Source organism: Lutra lutra, chromosome 10, assembly GCF_902655055.1.
Source record: "Lutra lutra chromosome 10, mLutLut1.2, whole genome shotgun sequence".
Taxonomy (NCBI): domain Eukaryota; kingdom Metazoa; phylum Chordata; class Mammalia; order Carnivora; family Mustelidae; genus Lutra; species Lutra lutra.
The window spans coordinates 97,245,495-97,266,934 of NC_062287.1; the positions used below are offsets into that span (position 1 = coordinate 97,245,495).

Below are 21,440 nucleotides of genomic sequence, written 5' to 3' on the forward strand. Positions count from 1 at the left end.
ATCGAGTCCCGTGTCGGGCTCTCTGCTCAGCAGGGAGCCTGCTTCCTCCTCTCTCTCTGCCTGCCTCTCTGCCTGCTTGTGATCTCTCTCTGTCAAATAAATAAATAAAATCTTTAAAAAAAAATACATTAAAATGCTTTCACCTTCTACAAATGCAAGAATTGGTTCTCCTCTACCAATTTTGAAAAAACAAAATGCTTTGCCTTTTGCTTTTGAAACCACCTCCTGTGAATCTCTCACCGTGTCTTAGTGCTAGGACTAGCACCCTAAGAAACCGATATTGGGCACATGGTGAAATGAGAAGGACACTCCGTATTTTCGTAAGGATTATCTCCCTGATACTTTCATTCAATCACCATCACCACAACATGTGCCAGACACACTGATGGTGCTGGTGAGCAGGCATGTGTGTTCATGCATGTGTGGGGAATACACAGCACACAAGATATCAAAGGGACACATATTCCTGGAATAAACGCTGAGTGTCTCCTGTGTGCCCCGTGCAGTGAAGGTTGGGAATACAGCAGTGCAAAGACTAGTCGAGAACCCAGTTGTGGGAGCCCCAGGGTGGCTCGGTCGGTTAAGCATCTGCCTTCCGCTCAGGTCATGATCTCAGGATCCTGGGATCGAACCCCCTGTCGGGGCTCCCTGCTTCATGGGAAGTCTGCTTCTCCTTCTCCCTCTGCCTCACCCACTGCTTGTGCATTCTCTTTCTCTCTCTCTAAATAAAATCTTAAAAAAAAAAAAAAAAAGAAAAGAAAAAAAGAGAAGCCAGTTGTGTGGCCAGAGAGCACGGTTCAGGTCCATTTTATGCATGGTGTTCCCCAACCTCACAAAATACCTGGCCCATAGTAGGAACTCAATAAAATTTTGTTGAGCTTAAAGAATGACACACAGAATAGACTGCACTCTCTTAAGAAGCAATGGAGGAAAAGAAATCATTAGAGTTACCTGAGAGGATCTGTCATGGAAAAATTCACCTAAACTAATTGTAGCTCTCCTGTTATTTTTAATGTTTTATCTTGCTCCCTCCCTTCTCTGACAAACTGCATCCGAGACACCCCTGAATTCTCCCCTACTCCCTCCCCTCTTTCCCACAATGTGCTGAAGAAAGGAACTTTCTGAGGATAGATGCTTTGTACCACATCTCAGAAGTCAACTTTAAGATAATTGCAGCGGAAGCAGCTTTTAATCAACTGACAGGCAGCTTTAAGAAAATTAATGAGGACAAAATCTTGGGAAGGAGTAAATCATTTCTGACAACAAAGCTGTCTCTCTTTTATCCCAATCTCCCCTTGAAGAAATAGTACCCTTCCAGGATACAAAAATAAAATATCTTTATTTTTGGTTTTTGCCACTCAAAAGGCCAGACAAGATTAAGAAAATCTCATTCTCTTAGATTTCTGGAGAATACTCCAGATTGAACTAGAGTTCTAGGTCGCTTTTGAAAATCAAACTTTCAGAATCTAGGGAAGTATAGATGAGCGGATTATGTCACATGCTAAGTTCAGGGCAAGGAGGCTACAGTGAAGATTATATACTGCAGAATGGAGCTAGGACAGGCCCAAAGAGCCTGTACATGTTAGTTACATAAGTGCTGGTCAGTGCTGACAGCGCTGGACACCCATCCTGCCCCAGGATCTAAGCTACAATTTAGTGGTGACTAATTTGAACATTCTGGATTCCAAGTCTTTTCTGTGGTTCATTTTAATGAACTTATAATAATAATCAGTCATCACTGGGCTCTGTGAAGATGGCTGTATACATGACAGAAAATGGCTATAAAAAGATAGAAATACAACCGATGTTTCTTTATAATCAGGATGACTCTAAGTTTTCCATTAATGGGCATCACAGTGATGTATCCCATCAAAGGATAACAGTAGGTGGAATGTTAGAAAGGGGAACTCCAGAAGTACTCCTTCAGATGGGGAAGGGCCTGGAGCGAAAGATAAACATACTGCTTCTCATTTTTTAAGCTGAGGCGTCTCTACATTCTATAGCATGCAGGCAAGCAGGCACGGGCTCGCAGTTAAGAGCTCAAGTCAACCGTGAACAGGTTAAGAATTTTAATCAGAAATGGAAAAAGGCCTCAGGGCATTAGTTCTTAAAAGCACTATTACTAGGATGCTAGCATGATCCAGAATGCTTTGGGCTGGAGGTATCCTCAATATCTCAACTTCCTGGAAGTGCCTAAAAGATCTGGTTAAAGAGGAGCCACAGAAGTAAATCAGATGAGGTTCCAGAGACGGGGTGAGAGCAAAAAGGAAAAGGACAAAGGTTACACTGACAGGTGAGGTCTCACTAGAATCCCTGTGCAGTCAATGACTGGCTCTCCATCTTGACTGAGTGTGCAGTCATCAGGAGGGCCTGGTAAAACAAGGACGGCCGGGCCCCGCTCCAGGATCCTCTGATTCAGCAGGTCTCACATGAGGATGAGGATCCAAATCATCTCTGATGATGCTGATGCGGTCCCAGGGGAGTACACACTGAGAACTACAGCCGGTCTGTAGAGAAAATGGTATCAAATCTCCTTTCCTTCCCTGCTGCCCAGGATTGCTTGAGAATGAGGGGATGCATATCTCTAGAGCCAGGGTTCCAGAAGAAGAAGGTGTACAATGGGGACAGTCTGCCACTGAAGAGTAGGACTCTCAAGGTGAAGAAGTAGGAGAGGAGGGGAGTGAAGAGAAAGTGAGAGAGCAAGAAGAGAAGAAGATGAGAGAGAGAAGGGGAAGAGAAAGGGGAGAGAAGGGAGGGAGGGAGGGAGGGAGAGAGCGGCTGGCTCTCTTTCCAACACATCTTCCAAACCAATAATCTGTCTAGGTAACAGTAGCTCCACATTTGAATACAGTTTTACCACACAGCCACAAAAGAAAAAGCTTTCAATAAAATTGACCCTTAAGTATTTGAGGCTTTGCCTTAAAGAGCACTATGCTGTTCCACAGAGAAAGGAGAGCTAAATTGCTTTCTGTCCTAGGGCTTCTCCCATCCAAGTCAAATGACGGTGTCCTCATCCATCACTTCTGCCAATAAAATAACCAGAGAAAAGCAAACCAGCACTAGTGAGAGTCAAGCAACCACTGCCTCCAGGCCTGCAGGGACTATGTAGTGAGGGTCCACCTCAGTTCTTACTTAACCACTATGTGCCCACATCCCCTACCTGTTGGGGGCAGGGATGGTCTACGCATCTGGGAAATAGAGTAGACAGCACTTTAATTTCTGTGTTGAAAGCACTAATCCTTATTCTTTCTTTCCAGCTCAAAATGCCCCAGAACCACTCCCCCAGCTGCTGACTTTTGCTCTAGGTAAAATTTACTTACACAAAAGTGGAAGAACAGTCTGCTACAGGACTATTTCTGGTGTCATTAGTAATATTATATTTTTGTTATTATGCTTCCACTTGGTTACAACCAAAGTTATTATAATGTGCAAGTTGCCACTATTTTGGAAAATTAATTGCAGTTTTCTGTTACAATATTATGCCTTCTTCCAATTAGAAAATGAAAGCAGAGAGGGCACACAGGCAGCTTAGTGTTTTGAGAATTCAGCAAAACTTCAGCTCAGCAATCTCCAAATGCCTAACTTAAAAAAACAAACAGAAACGAACCAAAAGCCCTCCCTGGCTCCAGAGCAAGGGAGTCAGACAGAAAACAAGATCCCGAGGCAGAGTGGCATCCCCAGCCTGGAGGAGGCTGGAAGGGACAGAGGGGAGGGAGAGAAAATACGTTCTCAGTCTTATTTTTCCAGACTTGCCAATCATTCTAAAATCAGGAAGACTGCGCCTAGCCTCAGAAGCAGAGAAGGGAAGTATCAAAAGGATCCTGAATCCTAGAAACAAGGATAAAATTAAAATGGTTCAATAAGGAGGAAGAACAGAATCCAGCATATGGTTAAAGAAGGGAGAGCCCCAGAGGCCAGCAACAGCTGAGGAGAGATGGGAGGTGAAGCACAGTCAGCCAACAAGCCAAGTAAGAGTCTGGTGGGAAATGGAGCCCAAAGGCCACTGTGCCCACAAGATTAGCCAAGGATCCGAGCACCACGCATAAAACCCCAAGCAAACCTGAGACTGTGCCTCTTCCTTGCCGAGAAGGCTGAGGGCAGAGACCTCAAATGGAGAAAGCAGTCATTAAGAACAGCAGTTCTCAAACTCCAGTGCGTATCAGAATCACCTGTAAAGCCTGTTTTACAAATACAAACACCTGTGCCCCTCCCGCCCCATTCTTAGGTGGCTCTTCAGGCCTCAAGTGCTGTTTCTGACAAGGACCCCATGTATTCTGATGCAGGTTGTCCCAAGAGCACAGTCTGAGAAGCACTAATCTAGAGGTCTGAAGAACCGCTTAGAACAAATGCACTGAGGCGAACCAGCAGTCAGCAATTCATTTTCAGAAGAGTTTTCGTATGGGACTGGGTAAGAGATCATCTCTCGGGGAGAGATGTCACTTAGCAGGAATTAAAATAAGGTAAGTCAATGCTCTGGAGGACATTCTCCTGGGACTGACTGTTGACCCAACAAGCTCACCTCTCTGAATATTACCATAGTGAATTCCAAGATGTAAGACTAAAATGAAGGGGAATTCTGGGCAGAGAAGCCTGAGGACCGGCCCATCACCCACTAAAGCATTCCTCCGGAAGACAGAGCTTGACACGACAGATGGAGACGCCCACCTGTACTTACCTGTGCAAAGAGGGAGATGCTCTACTGTCCCATTAAACCCTTGCTCCCTGTTCTCAGACAAAAGGCACTTCTTGCCTTAAACGGTGGTACAGCACAGCTATCCAAAAAAAGCTGGTCTCTTCCCTTCCACCAGTGACTGAATTCAGGGACATTTGCTGAATGCTTTGGTGCCTCCGGATGTAAGGGGCAACCAAGACCTGGAAAACCAGAAACCTTTCTGTAGCGCAGGGGTTTAAAGTCAGACTCGGTGGACACAGGGTAAGCAAAACCTTGCTCAGAAGCCCGGATCCTGTCTCCCGGGTGAGAGGAACACTTCCCAAATGGGAGCTTTCTAGTTACTTCAGCTCCCCAAGTGGCAGATGGTGCCTACTGAGAATCAAAAAAGCCTCACTAGGAGGCCCGAGAAATAGCTCTTGTCACGAGGCATGCAGCAGCTGGCTAGCTGCCCTGAGCCCCTTAGCAGGACAGCAATGGATTACCACATCTCCTCAGCAGACTCCTCCAACGGCACGCCCTGAGCTGCCAGCCCCATATGTGCCAATATCTTGGCTTCCGCCCTGCAGCTGTTTGCCCTCAGCCAGATGTTTCTAGCTACTTATGGGAAGGAGGAACCTTGTAGGATGGAGGACTGGCAGGCTGAACCCAGGAGTTGGGCAGGAGCCCTGGCTTCCGGAAGAGGCTCAAGATGTCCATTAGTGCTGCCGAAATCAGATCCTGTCTCTTAATGATTATAAACAATTATTCCACAATTAGGCAGGAAGGGTTTAGAAGAACAGCTGTTAGGACCAGGATTCTAGGTAGTGAAAGGCAGACACCAGGTACTTTTACCATCCAAATCTCCTGAAGAGAAGCAAAATAAGAATATGTAAACTAAACCTCAATGCCCATCCTCAAATATCTAGGTAAGAAAACAGGCCCGTGAACTCCCCATGACGTCCTCTCCCAAGCACCTAACACCAGATCCTTCCAAAGTCATCTGGGATTCAAGAAGTGGGACTTTCCTGTCAGTATGATGTCAAGAGCACAGACTGCCTGTTTCTACCCTTTCAGGGGCTTGGTGGAACATGCTGTCACCTACCACTGGCTGCTTGTTATCACCTAGAAATGCTAAGGAGGACACTTTTCTTGAGATTCTCTTCCATTCGCTCAGCTTTTCCTAAATGCCAGCTTACTTCCTAGGTACTTGGACTTCATAAACATGGCACAGACATGGTCTTCACTCTCGAGGAGCTCACAGTCCAAGAGAGGACAAGGATACGGAAACAAGTCAGTGCAGTCTGGTATTACGTGTGTTAACATGAGCTCAGGGAACCAGGCAGGGTGGTGGCACAAGGAGGGAGTGACCTAGAAAGGTCCCACAGAAGGAAAAGAGCTGCTGAAGTCAGGTCTGAGACAGAGAGGAGGGCAGGCCAGGCACCAGTGAGAAAGGCCTTCTGAAATTCAGGGTGCTTGGAAAGTGACTCAGCAGAGTCAGGGAGAGGGTCCCTGTAGGAGATGGGAGGAAAAGGCTGGTGACCACCACACTAGGCTGCCACTTTCTGTCACTTTTTATGTAACAGATCCTATCTCTTTTTCGTTAAAAGAATGCTTCCATTGCAAGCATCAAGCATCTATACGCATCGCACTAAATGAAGGGCCCTGGGGGATACACCCCTAAGGAGCTTACACTGCACCTAATTGGGCAGATTAAACATACACATCACGCAGCGAAAGAAAACACAAAACAACACATAAACAAGTGCATAAAACTATAAATGGCACAACACAAAGTGCTAAGGGAATTCACAAGTTCTTAGCTTGAGACAGAGCTTAAATACCATCTAATTAGAGAACCATTCAAATGCTCAATTCCCCTTGGCAAAAGCAAATGAGCCCCTATGGGAACTCAGAAACCAGTATGGTTGAGTCCGGAAGGCCACTAACCCCACCATACCCAGAAGGCTATTATGGCAATACAAGAGAGGTCCACTGAGACAAGAGAGTGTCCCAATAGGATCTTCCTCTGCTAATGAAATGGATGAAACGGTTAAGAGCTTAGCAGCTACCCAAAGGCCTCATCTTCCAACACGATTATAACTCACAGAAAAGAACATTTCATGGTATACCATATATCACTTTTTATAGCTTGCTTCCTGAAAAAAATGTTTTTTTAATAAGCGTAAGTACTTCTTTGGGTCCTTCATGTGTCTCCAGACTAAAGGTCTCACACTGTGGTAAGGAGGTATTCAGTCTGGGCTTCATCCAGAGATACTCTCAGGCCTCTGGGGACCTCAGCTCAGATCTAGGGTGTGAGGAAGCTCCTGCCTTTTAACCGTCCAAAGCTTCTAAAAGTGAAGCCTGCTGGTCACAGATGGGCTGGACTGCACTCTTTTGTACTCCTTACAAACATGCTACCTCTAGCCCAGACTGGAAAGTCACACCACTGTCCTTTACTACCCTGGCGAGTCTGGAGAGCTGCCCTATGGTGGCGGCCTGAGCCCCGGCACTCACCCTCATGGACGTCTCGCCGCCATGGGCTTGTTGCAGCCTGAAGACCTGGGCCACCATGTGCTCTGTGGAGGGATGCAGCAGGATCCTCCTCGAGGCCAAGCCCACCATTACGTATCGGCCCATTGGGGACAGGCTCACCGAAATGGCATTGGGACCTGAGAGCCAACAGAATAGAGAGACATTTTCCAGAGTTCTTGCCATCACAAGGAAATAATGTTCCTCTCAGTCTTTTTCTTTTTTTTTTTTTTTTTCCTTTACTTCCAATTTGCATCTTTGGTTACCCAGGGGCTCTCTCACAGGAGTGCAGAAGACAATGACAAGGCATGTCAAGTACTGAGTATATTGTATGACAGAAGATACTTGACAAATGCTAACCATTGCCATCATAGCACCATATCTTAAGAAATTGGCACCATACTATAAATACCACTTTGAAATCTACTATTTCCACTTCATACACAATGACCATTTTTCCACCATTAAAATATTCTTCTATAAAAGCATTTTAAAGGCCAAACGGTATCCTGCCCTGTCAGTGCACCACCATTTATTTAGGCCATTCTTCGCTCTTTGACGTTTTTCTCTGTGATATGTAACACTGCTGTGAACATCCCTGTATATAAATCTTGCTATCGTTTTCTGATTATTTCCTTCGAAGTGGGATTGCTGGATCAAAGAGAACATAAATTTTAGGCACTTTCAATACACAATACCAAACTGCCTCGCAGTTCCCCAAGCCGTGACCAAGGCTCCTCCTTTATCCGTGGCGGCCCAACAGGAGCACGCTGGTGACACTATCACGGCAGGAAGGACTCTTACTCTGAGAGTCGTCTGTAATACTACCAGCCAGGACTCCTGCAAAGCAATCTTCCTCTGGCCTGTGCCCCAGGAAAGCAGGGGTAGGATATGACCATCACTCCTACCTAAGCTGTGCCTCACCTAGGAATGCCCATGCCAAGGCACCAGCGTCCCTCTGTCACTAGGTTGGGCTTCCTATCCCTTACCAAATCGCTTGGTGTAGAGCATTTCACCCAGGTTATGGGGGGCCAAGGAGTACACTGCCAGGATGCCTTCGTCAGGAAAGCCCCTCTGGCTGCTAGGGATGAAAGCCGCCAGGAGCTGGCCGTCTGCAGAAATGTCACAGCTCGCATCATTGTAGATCTTGCAGTTCTGCACCAGCACATTCACGGAAGCTGCGTCAGACAAAGAAAGAAAAGAGGGTAAGAAAGTTTGGAGTTGATGGTGTGAAAAATTCTGGGCCAAGAGATTCTGGGGCTTCTCTAAGGGCCTGAACCCTCTCTAAAAATGCTAAAGGCCGCCTTGTCAATCCAACTAAAACATCACAGACCAAGGAACACAAGAGGCGGGAAAGAGACATGTCTTTTACCACCTTAAGAGGAAACAACAGATATTCAGCACAATCACAACCACCTGCTGAGTCTTAGCTCACACTCAGGAAACCTCATGTGAGATTAGATAAGGAAAAAGTTATTAAAAATTGTTCCTGGAGAGCCACTCAACAGCTGCTATTGTCCAAAAGATCAAAACTTAAGATGATTGAAAACGCAAAACCACTTGATTCCAAGAGAAACGTGATTCAGGTAAAGCTTCCTTGGAGTGAGAGTCCTGCCACACAGCTGCTATGCAACCTTGGAGAAGGAAGTCATTTGATGAGTTTGTGTCTGATTTTCTCATTTCAGAGAAATGGAACAGTTAGAGACTTCAGTCTTCTGGACAGCTCCTTGCTAATACGAATCCCTAATGCCACAAGAGAGGCCAGAGAGAAACACAGCCCAGCAGTGGCTGGATGGCTGGAACTCTTCATTTCTCACTATGCTCTCTAGGCCTTACCCGTACCATATGCAAACATCCAGGGGCAGCCCCGGTCTGTACTTGGCGGCTACCAAGAATTAAGCCCAGGATCCTGGGGCGCCTGGGTGGCTCAGTTGTTAAGGGTCTGCCTTCGGCTCAGGTCATGACCCCAGGGTCCTGGGATTGAGCCCTGCACTGGGCTCCCTGCTCGGCGGGAAGCCTGCTTCTGCCTCTCCCAATCTCCCTGCTTGTGTTCCCTCTCTCTTCTGTCAAATAAATTAAAATCTTAAAAAAAAAAAAAAAAAAGAACTAAGCCCAGGATCCGCCAGGCAGCAGGCTCTTGGCTCAACAGAGCAGGATCGGGGTGGGGGAAGAATGTGTTGGTGGGGATGGGGAGATCTTGCTCCACAGGACAGAACTAATGAGATGCTGGCTAGCACTGGCTCTGTGCCTGCATGCTTTGTTTCGGTTTTCATTCGAATCTTCGAAGCCCACTGTGTAATTCCCTGCCAGGAGGACGTGGCTTACCCTTGATATGAGCCCAGGAACAGAGAGCCCAAACCACTGGCACAAGCAGAACAGCATAACACATCCAAAGGGACCAAGCTCCTCTGGGCTTAGATCTGGCTCCTCTCACTTAGATCTACTTCAAATGCACATGCAAAGAAACTTTTTGGTCCTTCTCTTATTTGGAGATTATTACCTGGATGTCCACTGTCAAACACATTATGGTAAAAAAAAAAAAAAAAAAAAAAAAAAAAAAAAGGAGCGAGGAGGGAGGGGGAGGGAGGGAGGAAGGAAGGGAAGGAAAGAAAAGAAAAGAAAGGAGAAGCCAAGCTCAGCTGCTCTTACCAGATTCCAGGTGATCTATTCCAGGAAGCCCAAAGGCTTGCCCTGGAAGATCAAGGGCAAGTTTCCCCAGGAAATTACTTGAAGGACAACAAAACAAAGAATTGCTTTTCAGAGGCCCTGAGGCTTAGGCGCTCAGGGACTCAGAGAGATTTCTAATGCTCTATATTCATCCTCCTTTCCCTGTGTTGCTAATGAAGCCACAGAGATGACAAAATAGATCAAAAAAGACATCAGAACACATTGATTAGGCTATTGTGCCAACTCTTGGGGGCTGACACCTACAGCACCATTACACACAAAACCCGAGAAGGGACCACAAGGATGTCTCTGTTTGCTAACTAATAAAATAATGACATCCAAATATTCACTGCTATCACCATTAGGGCTCTGTACTGCTCAACTTCCAACCCACCATCTGCTCTACCCTGTGTGGCTAGATTTATCTAGTTAGCACTGAGACCGTCTGCTCCTTACTCAGGGTCCCTAAGCCTGTGCCAAAAGATGACAGTCTCTTCCTCCTTCCCTGGATTGACACATGATTCCAGTTGGGGATATATAAAAAGAGGGGTGGGGGAAGGAACGGGGAAGCATCAGGAATGAGTCCATCTTGAACTTTCTAACCTTGAGGCTGGCACAACCTTCAGAAAGATAAAAAGAAACTGACAATTGAGGACTATAACCACCAAACTTTTAAGACAGTTTTGCACAATTCCCATTTATTCCACATTTAATGTCTCAGAAAATGCATGGTGGTATTTTATCAAAGTATGCTTTCTGTCTCGCTGTTATATAGCTCTCACTCACGTGTGTTAACACAAAACTCTGTCAACGTACAAGAAGCCTATGGTAACCCTCAAAACTCACCACCAATATAAAAAAGGCATTTAACTGCTTACTGTCAGATTAATTCCTAAGTGGGGCCGGGGTGGGAAGGAGAGTACAAGTAAGGTTTTCCTTTTTCTGGACGCTTGGCTCTAAGCCCCTGAAAAACTGGGCATATTAGACCAAAAGCATTTTGTCGCCTCTAATCCAAGCCACTGTGTTTGTGTTTACTACATTATGATGATTCCAAATCAGTGGTCACCTCCCAAATTTCATCCCCTTCCCACCAACCCCATCCAGTTTCAAAAGCGCTCCCGGTCACTGCAGTGAGCAGACAGACAGACATGCAGATGACAAATGCAGAGAGAATGCTGAAAAATTCAAGCAGAGCTTCTCCAGCAGCAGGCTTAATTGCAGAAACCGTGAAGCTAGTGATCTAGGGTTTTCACTCCTGCCCTAATGAAGGGGATGTGTCAGGCACATAGTGATCTGGTAGCTTCCTTTCTGAGCACTGGGTGGTGTGTTTTACAATTTCATTTTTATGTACAAGTTCCAATTAGCAGCTTACATTTGCCGCCGTTGTCTATTATTTCCCACGAGGAAATGGAAATGTCAGTAACAATGGTGAGTGGTCACTGCTCCCAATCCATTGTGCTACTTCTCCTCATAAGGCTGAATTTTGATGAGTTAATTTACACAGGACGAGATTTCTTAGACCTGTTACCTGTTACTAGGAAAGTAATGCACTGATGACAAGGACAACTCACTCTTTTTGGACTCAACAACTGCAACAACTGAGTCTTTTGGACTCAACGTTAAGCGGGTAGAGAAAAAGGTGAAGTGAAATAAAGCCCAACACACTGGCAGCCCACACACAACAGAAATCTTTGTTCTGCTCCCTGCCTGGCCTTACAACACTGCTTCTCAAGTGTTAGCGTGCACCAGAATCACCTGGAGGGCTTACTAAAACACAAAATGTTGGGTGGGAGGTTGGGTGAGCCTGGTGGTGGGTATTGTGGAGGGCACCAATTGCATGGAGCACTGGGTGTGGTGCATAACAATGAATCCTGGAACAATGAAAAGAATTTAAAAAAAGAAAAATTAAAAAACAAACCAGAATGTTGGGGTGAGGCCTGAGAACTTCCATTTCTAAGGAGTTCCCAGGTGTCTCTCGTGCTGCTGGTGTGGGACTACCACCACTTGACAAGTGCTGCCTTATCAACAGTCCTCGAGCCCTGAGCTGCAGTTGTAGCAACCTGCCTGCACTTAAAGGCAAAAACACATGTGGGGGAAGGGTGATGGGGCAGCTCAGAATGGAAAAAAAGGTTAGGAAAGAAAGGATTTTTCAAATCAAAGCTGCTTAAGAGCTTCAGGGGGCAGCTCCAGGGGGAGAAAAAGTGATGTAGAAGACAGCAGGAAGCCATGTTCCAGACTCTGCAATATAATCTCCTCCTAATTATAAATGATTTCCAAGTGAAAAATGCCCTAGCAGGGAATGGGAGGGGTCAGAAATAGTGATGCCTGGAGGAGCAGATGGCTCTGCCTTCCTATCAGCTCCATGAATTATAACAAACACCTTGCAGGAAGACTGATCTGTAGCCTGTTGCCGGCCGGCCAGATGAAGCCGAGCAAGCGATCAGCAGCTACAGCACTTTTGCAAATGCATTAGATACTGATTTGGAAAACACGAAGGGATTTGAATCAGCAGGAAACTTCCTTTCGACTACCTCTGAGGCCCTCAGGGTGCAGAATAAGACCTCCTACACAGTACTCCAGATGACAGAAGCAGGCCCCTTCCCAAAGGACGGATGACTACATCTGTGGTATGGTATCTGTCTTCCACCACTAGCTGCCGGATTTCTGAAGGTGGAGCTGGCAGGGCACCCAAATGACCAAAACTCTTACCATAGAGTTCACTCTAAAAGCCAGAGTGAACTCAATGAACTACTTTTCATGAAGTGTCTTGAGATTATCTACTCTATGAGGTCTTTTCATAACTTCTAAACTTTACAGAGAGTAATTCATTAATGCTGCATCCCAACTAAGAGAAACATGTGGCAAAAATCTTTAACCTAACTCCAGAGAGTTATTCATTAATGCTGCATCCCACCTAAGAGAAACATGTGGCAAAAATCTTTAACCTAACCTCCAGAGAAAAGTTAAATACCATTCAGGTAAGTCAGATGACCAGCAACATAACGGCTGTTGAACACGATGAGTAAACTCAAGACAGTGGCTCTCAGGCATGAGCTGTGCAAAGCCTAAGGCTTACCCTTCACAGAGAGATGCGTGGTGTTCAGAACGAATCCTCAGCAGAAGAGATCCCTACTTACTTTCTCCCGCTGCATCTGTCAATAGTGATGCTGCCAACTGTAACTAGACTTTATTCAGACCAACCAGCAAACAGTTTAAGAGCTAATGACAGGAAACTCAGATAAAATGACTGGCATTCTAGAGGGTAATACCACTGAAAGGAACATTGGCTATCCTTGGACATATATGCCCTAAACTGGCATATATGGAATTTGAACCATGCATGATCCAATTAATCCATCTGGTTGCACATGATGCTCTCTGATCAACCCCGGTTTTACAAGAGTCAGGATCAAAAGATGTAAGAAGAAACACAGAAGGAGGATTATAGGAAGCTGTAGCTGGAACAAGTTAAGGCCTATACAAAATATGTTAAGGACAACCAGAAAGACCATCAAAGCTATGCTAGCAGCATATTCAATGCTTGTATTCTGAATATTTTGCTTTTCTATCAAGGCAAATGATCTGCAACTGGGTAGAAATGACATGCTTGAGAAGGATGGGAAGCCCATCACGAATAAGGCAACAGGGTGAGAACGACACCTCGTTCACATGAACATCACTCTCCAGCGAGGAAGACTACATACCTCAGAGTAGTAAAGACAGGGGCTGGGGGGAATTATAGTACTATGGCCATACTCTCAAAGGATCATGCCATTTTCTAGAAAGAGACATGATGAAAATAGCTAGCACTCACCGACCATTTATTTTATGTCAGACCCTGTTCAGAATGCCTAGTATTATTTACTAACTTAATTCTCATAACAATCCTCTGAGGTTTGCACTATTACAATTCTCATTTTATAGAAAGGGAAAACAAAGTGGAAAGAGATTAAGTAACTAACCAAGGTCATACTGCTAGAAGGCAGTTGACCAGGGATGTGAACCCAGATAGTGTAAGCTTAAGAGCTCATGTGTTGGGGCACCTGGGTGGCTCAGTGGGTTAAAGCCTCTGCCTTAGGCTCAGGTCCTGATCCCAGGGTCCTGGGATCAAGCCCCACATTAGGCTCTCTGCTCAGAGGGGGGCCTGCTTCCTCCTCTCCCTCTCTGCCTGCCTCTCCGCCTACTTGTGATCTCTGTCAAATAAATAAAATCTGAAAAAAAAAAATTACGTGTTTAACCATCATAGGACAGTTGACAGAGAGAGTTATCAAAGAAGTACTTCCCTCTACGCATGTAAAAGTAAGCATGCATGCATCAGGCCTAGACCTTTAAAGTATAAAAAGTATAAGTAATTCCAATTCTATTTAAACTGTTCCAAAGAAAAAAAGAAAACCTTCCAAATTATATTTATAACACAAGCATAGTAACATTGATACCCAAATCCATAGATTTCATAAAAAAGAAAAGTCTGGATAGAGCCACCTCACTGACAAGTATCAGTGAAAAAAGTCTATTTACTAAGCTACAGGGAAGGCAATTTACATTAAAGACTACTCCATGAACCAGGTGGGGGTTATTCAAGAAATATAAAGATGGGTTCAATATTACAACATCTATTAACATAATGATTATACTATTAGGTCAAAGGAGAGGGGGAAAAAATATGATCGTCTTCATAAATACTGAAGTCATGACTAAATTCAATATCCATTCTTGATTAAAAACTCTTAATAAAACAGGAAGAGATGACTTCCTTAAAATGATAAACTAGTTCTAGTTCAACCTAAAAGCCGGCAATATGCTTACTGGGGAAAAGCTAGGGGCATCTGGCTAGCTTAGTCAGAGAAGCATGTGACTCCTAATCTCAGGGTTATGAGTTCAAGCTCCACATTGGGTATAGAGATTACTTAAATAAATAAAACTTAAAAAAAAAAAAAGTACTGGGAAAAAGAAGTTTCCTACTAAAATCCAGAGCAATATGAGGATGTCTGCTATTATTTAACATTTTTTGATGGTAGCCAAAGCAAACACACAAGAGAAACAAATACACAAATGCAAAACTTTAAATGGAGAAGGTAAAATTACCATTACTTATGGATAACAAACCTAGAACATGCAGGAGATTTACCTGAGTAACAACTACAATTAGTGAACAATTCAGTAAGATAGCAGTAGGATTTTAAAAACAAGCTTGTAACAGTAAACTTAAGAACTGTATAGGATCGAGGGCACCTGGGTGGTTCAGTAAGTTAAGCATCCACATCTTGATTTCAGTTCAGGTCATGATCTCGGGGTGGTGGGATCAAGCAACGAATCAGGCTCCACATTCAGCAGGGAATCTGCTTGGGATTCTCTCCCTCTCCTTCTGCCCTTCCTCTTGCTTGCATGCGTGCATACTCTATCTCTCAAATAAATAATCTTTGAAAAAAAGAACTATAAAGGAACTGTATGAAGAAAACTTTTTAGTTCAAGATTTTATTTATTTAGTTGAAAGACAGAGATCACAAGTAGGCAGAGAGGCAGGCAGACAGAGAGAGGGGTAAGCAGGATCCCCGCTGAGCAGAGAGCCCGATGCAGGGCTCGATCCCAGGACCCTGGGATCATGACCTGAGCCAAAGGCAGAGGCTTTAACCCACTAAACCACCCAGCCCCCCCCCTTTAAAAAAGATTTTATTTATTTATTTATCAGAGAGGTGAGTGAGAGCTCAAGCAGGGGGAGTGGCAGGCAGAGGGAGAAGCCGGCTCCCTGCTGAGCAAGAAGCCCCTTTCGGGATTGGATCCCAGGACCCAGAGATCATGACCTAAGCCACAGGCAGACACTTAACTAACTAAATGAGCCACCCAGGCGTCCCTTAAGAAAACTTTAAAACATTCCTAAGAACACAAGAGAAACTTGTGGAAATGGAAAACCATACCATGTTCTTAAATCTAACCATAAAGATATTGAATCTCCTTAAGTTAACTTATAAATTTAATGTGACTGCAATAATTATATTAAAGGGAATTTTTTAGTGGGGGGTGAAGGGAAGAAGTAAAGTAGTTTTAAAGTCCATACAGGAAAACAAAACTGCTTGAGCAAACAGGAAAATCTGGATTAAAAAAATAATAAGAAGAGATAGTTTCCTACCAGATTCTAAAACACAATGCCTGAAAACTTAAACCCCTGTGGTACTCTCACATGAATAATTAAACAGATCACTAGGACAGAATGGATAATCTAGAAATACATCTAAATATACACAGGAAAGTAAAAATAGGATCAAAGGGACATTCCACGGGGCACCTGGGTGGCTCAGTGGGTTGAGGCCTCTGCCTTCAGCTCGGATCGTGGTTCCAGGGTCCTGGGATCAAGCCCCGTGTTGGGCTCTCTGCTTGGCAGGGAGCCTGCTTCCCCCCACTCGCTGCCTGCCTCTCTCCACCTCCTTGTGATCTGTGTGTGTCAAATAAATAAATTAATTTTTTAAAAAGGGGGGGACATCCTAAATCACTGGGAACAAGTGAATTACTCTGTAAACTGGCTGGGACAAATGAGTAGCCATATGGGATAAAGGCTGGATCATACTCTGCTTGTTTGGGACAAGGTTAAACTTCTAGTGAATTGCAGACTTAAGGGCAAGAAAAAAACTAAAATATAAAAGTACTAACTGATCTTCCTAATGATGACACAAAATCTGGGAACCATAAATGGGAAGCTGGATAATTCTGACTACTTAAAATAAGTTCTATGACAAAAATAACCTTCAGTAAAGTCAAAAGACAAATGACAACCAGGAAACTCCCAGTGTAAGTTGATTTTCTGATTTAGAAGGAGTTCCTGTTGAACTGATAAGGAAAAGATCAGCAACACAATACAAAACAGGTAAAGCACATGGACAGGTCAAGAAAGGGCAACATAATACACGAGCTAAGTGTGTGAAGAGGCACACGATCTGCTTTGCAATATGAGAAATACAAATTTTAAATACCTGCATACTATTTTTCAACCTATCAGATTTGCAAATATCCAAAATATATGGTAACACATTCTGCAAGCCAGAGTTTAGGGGGAACAGGCATCCTCATAAACTGTAGGCAAGAGTATAAATTGGCATAACCCCTACCGAGGGTGACTTAGCAGCATCTACCCAAATCACAGACGTATGTGCTCTTCCTAACCACAATTCCATTTCTAGGGCTTTATCCTATAGGGATTTATCCTGTGGATAATCTGGCCCAGGTGTGAAATGACAAACTGCAACATGTTTTGTATAGGAAAGACTGAAAACTATTTTAAAAGTTCCTCAGAGGAAGAATGGTTGAAAAATGACTGAGTAAAAAATGGAACCCAGAGATTCTACTTGGACAACGGAATACTAAGCAGTCATTAAAAAAGAAAGAGTAGGTGCGCCTGGGTGGCTCAGTGGGTTAAGCCTCTGCCTTCAGCTCAGGTCATGATCTCAGGGTCCTGGGATCGAGCCCCGCATCGGGCTCTCTGCTTGGCAGGGAGCCTGCTTCCTCCTCTCTCTCTCTGCCTGCCTCTCTGCCTACTTGTGATCTCTGTCAAATAAATAAATAAAATCTTAAAAAAAAAAAAAAAAGAGTAAACTCTATATACTGGTATGTAAAGATCACCAAGATATATTATAAAGTACAGAAAGCAAAGTGCGGAAAGAGTATATAACATGGAAAATGAAAAAAAAAAAAAAAAAGACATTTGCATTTGCCTATATATATACACACATACAATATCCTTGAAAAGATACACAAGAAACTGCTAATTGTAGTTGCCTCTGGGGAGAAATGGGCTGTAGCTTGGAGAAGAGCTGGGAAACTTTTCACTGTCTATTACTTTACAGTCTAACTTTTTTGAATAGTGAATATATTTCAGATTATAATTTTAAAAAGGTAAACAATACAAACAAAATAACTAGAAATAAATTGTGGCAAAGAAGATCTGGGCCAGAAATCTGGAGATGAACAAGCAAACTTGGTATTCAATAAAGGAAAAAGTAGACTGCAGTTGGTTTCCAGCAGAGTTAAAGATATTGAACATATGGCTTATAAGCACTTAGAAAGAAAGAAATGATTGCTACTGTGGTTTCACTAAGATCAGGACATGAAAAATTAACCTCATTTTCATGGTCTGATAAGGATACCAAGACAGGCATATCGGGAAATGCCACAGACAGAGACTATCTGGATTAATTTAAGGCATCTGACAAATTCTTAGAGTACCTTGCAGACAAGATTAAAAAAAAATGTGGGCTACAGTTCTGAACACCATGCCCAGGGTACTAATTCAGGAACCAAAGTCAACAAAGAGGAAGTCCACAGCAGTATCACACAAGGCCCAGTACAATGTCCTCGCTGACCGACCATTTTTGCTAGTAATCCAAAGAAGACAGAGAAAGTGTATCTGTCAAATTAGTAGGTGATGTAAAGACTAAGAGAAAAGGACTGAATCCAAAGTTCAAAGAAACATTGAGAGGGAGGAGCTAGGAAATGCAACTGATACTACGAAGATAAAATTTAATAGAAGCAAATATAAACCTGTTTTGGTTTCTTAAACGATTCAAACTGCATAAACAGAAGGGTGGAGCCTCAATTTCTTAATAATTATCCAAGGATCTGAAGTGCCTGCACACTGAAAAGTGGCTTCAGGAAGCGCTGCTGAAACCTCAGGCTGAATTAACACTGTCCAAACCACTGCGGTGCTACGTATGCACCGGACAGCTCCCAGCTGGAGTTTTCTACTCTGTTCTGGCCCCCAAAGTCAAAAGGGAAAGTGAACAGTACCATCAAGGACTTGGAAACCAGTCCAAGGTTTCTTGTATTTCAGTAAAAGGAATCTCAGGAAAGAAGTCTGGCCTGAGAGGAAAGATTCAAAGAGACATGGCAATTTATCTTCGAACAGCTGGAGGACCACCAGAAGAGGGGTCATTAGATCTATTCCGTCGAGATTTAGAGGTAAAACCAGGGCCACCGGGAAGAAATAACAGCCTGGGAACAAGAACAGGAGCTTATCAGTGATGGATCAGGCCATCTTATCAGATAGTGTGACCTATCATTTTATTCAAGCAGAGGCTAAGCTGCCACTTCTTAGGAATGTGCAAGTCCTTCAGTAGATAGAAAGTGAAATAAGTTGTCTAAAATGCTGTGATGGATGGCACCTGAGTGGCACAAGTGGTTAAGTGTCCAACTCTTGGTTTTAGTTCAGGTCGTGATCTCAGGGTCCTGGGATCGAGCCCTGCATCAGGCCCCATGCTTAGCGAGGAGTCTGTTTGAGAATCTCTCTCCCTCTGCCCCTCTTGCTCGTGCTCTCTTTCTCTAAGATAAATAAACAAAATCTTTAAAACCTAAAACAAAACAAAATGAAATGAAATGCTGTAATGAGCAAAACTGGGATATGGGATTGCAGACGTCCTTGGAAGCTGGGAAATGGACGATCAGACAGACACATTTGTAAATCACATACCAACCATGTCATTCACTTTGTTCCATTCAGCTCTGGATTAATAAATGAGTTTACATCACCACAGTCTTTCCTCAAGGGACACAAGGGCTTGCTCTCAGTTCCTATACTCTTCTCTTTCTCTGCTTCTCAGTTCCACTTAAACACTGAGGCTTAGGATGATGAGCTACTGTTGGTGAACTCCCCAGAAAAGAGACACCTTCGTCTTTGTGTCCATCTTGGCATTGCTCCTAGCACCAAAGCTACCATGGGTCACTGCTCAGGGTGGGTGCTCAAAACATGTCTGCTGAATTACTGATGGAGAGCTGCAGGAATGGAACTGGGGAATCAGCTGCCCAGCAAGATAACAGAAACTCCAGAGCTCCATGGGTTTCTGAGTTTGGGCTCACCAGTAAGAAATACCCCTTCCCCCAGTACCAGCTCTACCTTGGCTTACCATTACTGATTTCAGGAAGGTCGAACTTAGTGAAGTCCCACCACTGGAGCCGGTACGTAGTATTGGCAATGTTACTGGCCACAGCAGACTGTCCATCACCAATCACTGCCCCTGGTAGGGGAGAAGAAGAAGAGAGCACAGTATAGTCTTTATCCACGTTTCCCCTGCAAACATAAAACAGTATGTACTGGGATCAGCAGGAGAGGGGGAAGAGGAAGAACCATCTGCCAAGTCCCCATCTCAAAGAGAAACCAGACATATCTCAAGAACAATTCTACTGGAAACATAATTTCATTCATCAGCCCCTCCCCTGATTATTTAAACATTTCCTCAGTGCCAAAAATGTGGCAGGTACCGTATTATGTCCTGTCTGGTAGACTCTCAATCTAGAGACAGAGGAGTTTTCATAAAAATGCACAGTGTTGGGGGGGTGGGTGAAAAATGGGAGCACAACATTAACACAGGAAAGCCACACAGAGAAGGATTTCATTCCCAGATGTCTTTGTAATAAGCAGTGGTCTTTGGGAGAAAGCATCTCCTCCTTTGTACATGACCTTCTTCCTAATAAAACATCTCAAAAGGAGGCTTCCTCCAGGAAGAGGCAGCCAGTATATAGCTGATTGGATCGTTAGAGATGGTGAAGAACAAACAAATTCATATTCGTTAATTTCTTCTGGACCCCTGGTATGTAACACAGCAGAAATTTATGAGTCTGGCTTTTCAGTATCTGAATATTTTTATTAAGGCAGTATTTTACAAACCCCTCCCCTCCCCGCCCCATGAGAACTTCCTTGAATCTGGATTCAGTTGAAACATCTCACAGTTTAACTTTCCCTGAGATACACACTTCTGTATGACATTTTTTTCCTTGGTAACCAATTAAATAAAAAATGGATTTTTTTTAACAGGGTGACACTTTAATTTGCAGTTGTATTTCATTTACATGAACATGTCATTTCCTCCTCCTCCTTCCGAGGTGCATTTCATACACAACCACCCTTTTGATCAGACAGAGCCAAACCCTCTTGGGAGAATAGAACACTGTTGCATGCTAGGCAACCTAATGGTATTCTCGCTGCAAATCACCTCCTACTTTAAGAAACTGAACTTGTTAGAACTTAGTAGCCTTGGAACAATGGACAATTTTATACCTAGATTCTTCAGTATCATTACCTTCCTCCTGGCATATCACTGCAAAAGGGTCCTGTCATCTGTCCCCCCATCCCCCTTTTGGTGAGCTGCCTTTATTGTTCTGCTATTCCAGATCTTCCCTATTCTCTCCTCAAATGGTCAAGAGGTTGTTCAGGGAGAAAATGTTCTCCATATAAGCCAGAAAGCACTCTTCTCTCTTTTCTCTAGTTGCAGCAAGCTACTACATGAGAAGACTCTCTTCACCATCAGTTTATTATTGTAGTGTCCTCGTCCCAGTTTCTGTTTGTAAAGAAAGGTAAAAAACAGTTTATTTCCAAGATGATAATAATACTGCTACATTATATATTCTCAATATGGGTAATATTGCCCCCATGGGGCAAAAACTGTTCATGGGAAATCTTAGTGCAATCACTAGCTCGCTTCAAATATACTGTAGTAGTACATGACAGATACACAGCCTATCTGTAATATTAAAATTCCATGGGGGGCGTGATTAGGTAAACCTGTCTATTAATCTCCTTAGGAGGGTAATACTTAGTGAAGGTTGAGGAATA

General features: G+C 43.8%; 1 protein-coding gene across 3 annotated transcripts in view; it reads right to left on the bottom strand.

Annotated features, from left to right (window-relative positions):
* AMBRA1 (autophagy and beclin 1 regulator 1) overlaps window positions 1–21,440 on the bottom strand; it is a 178,437-nt gene that overhangs the window by 22,779 nt on the left and 134,218 nt on the right. For all 3 annotated transcript variants that reach the window (XM_047693076.1, XM_047693075.1, XM_047693074.1), the window contains 3 exons: window positions 19,735–19,845; window positions 8,170–8,358; window positions 7,166–7,320 (listed from right to left, as the gene is read on the bottom strand). In XM_047693076.1, coding sequence (XP_047549032.1) covers window positions 7,166–7,320; window positions 8,170–8,358; window positions 19,735–19,845 — 455 coding nt within the window. The remainder of the gene's footprint in view (window positions 1–7,165; window positions 7,321–8,169; window positions 8,359–19,734; window positions 19,846–21,440) is intronic.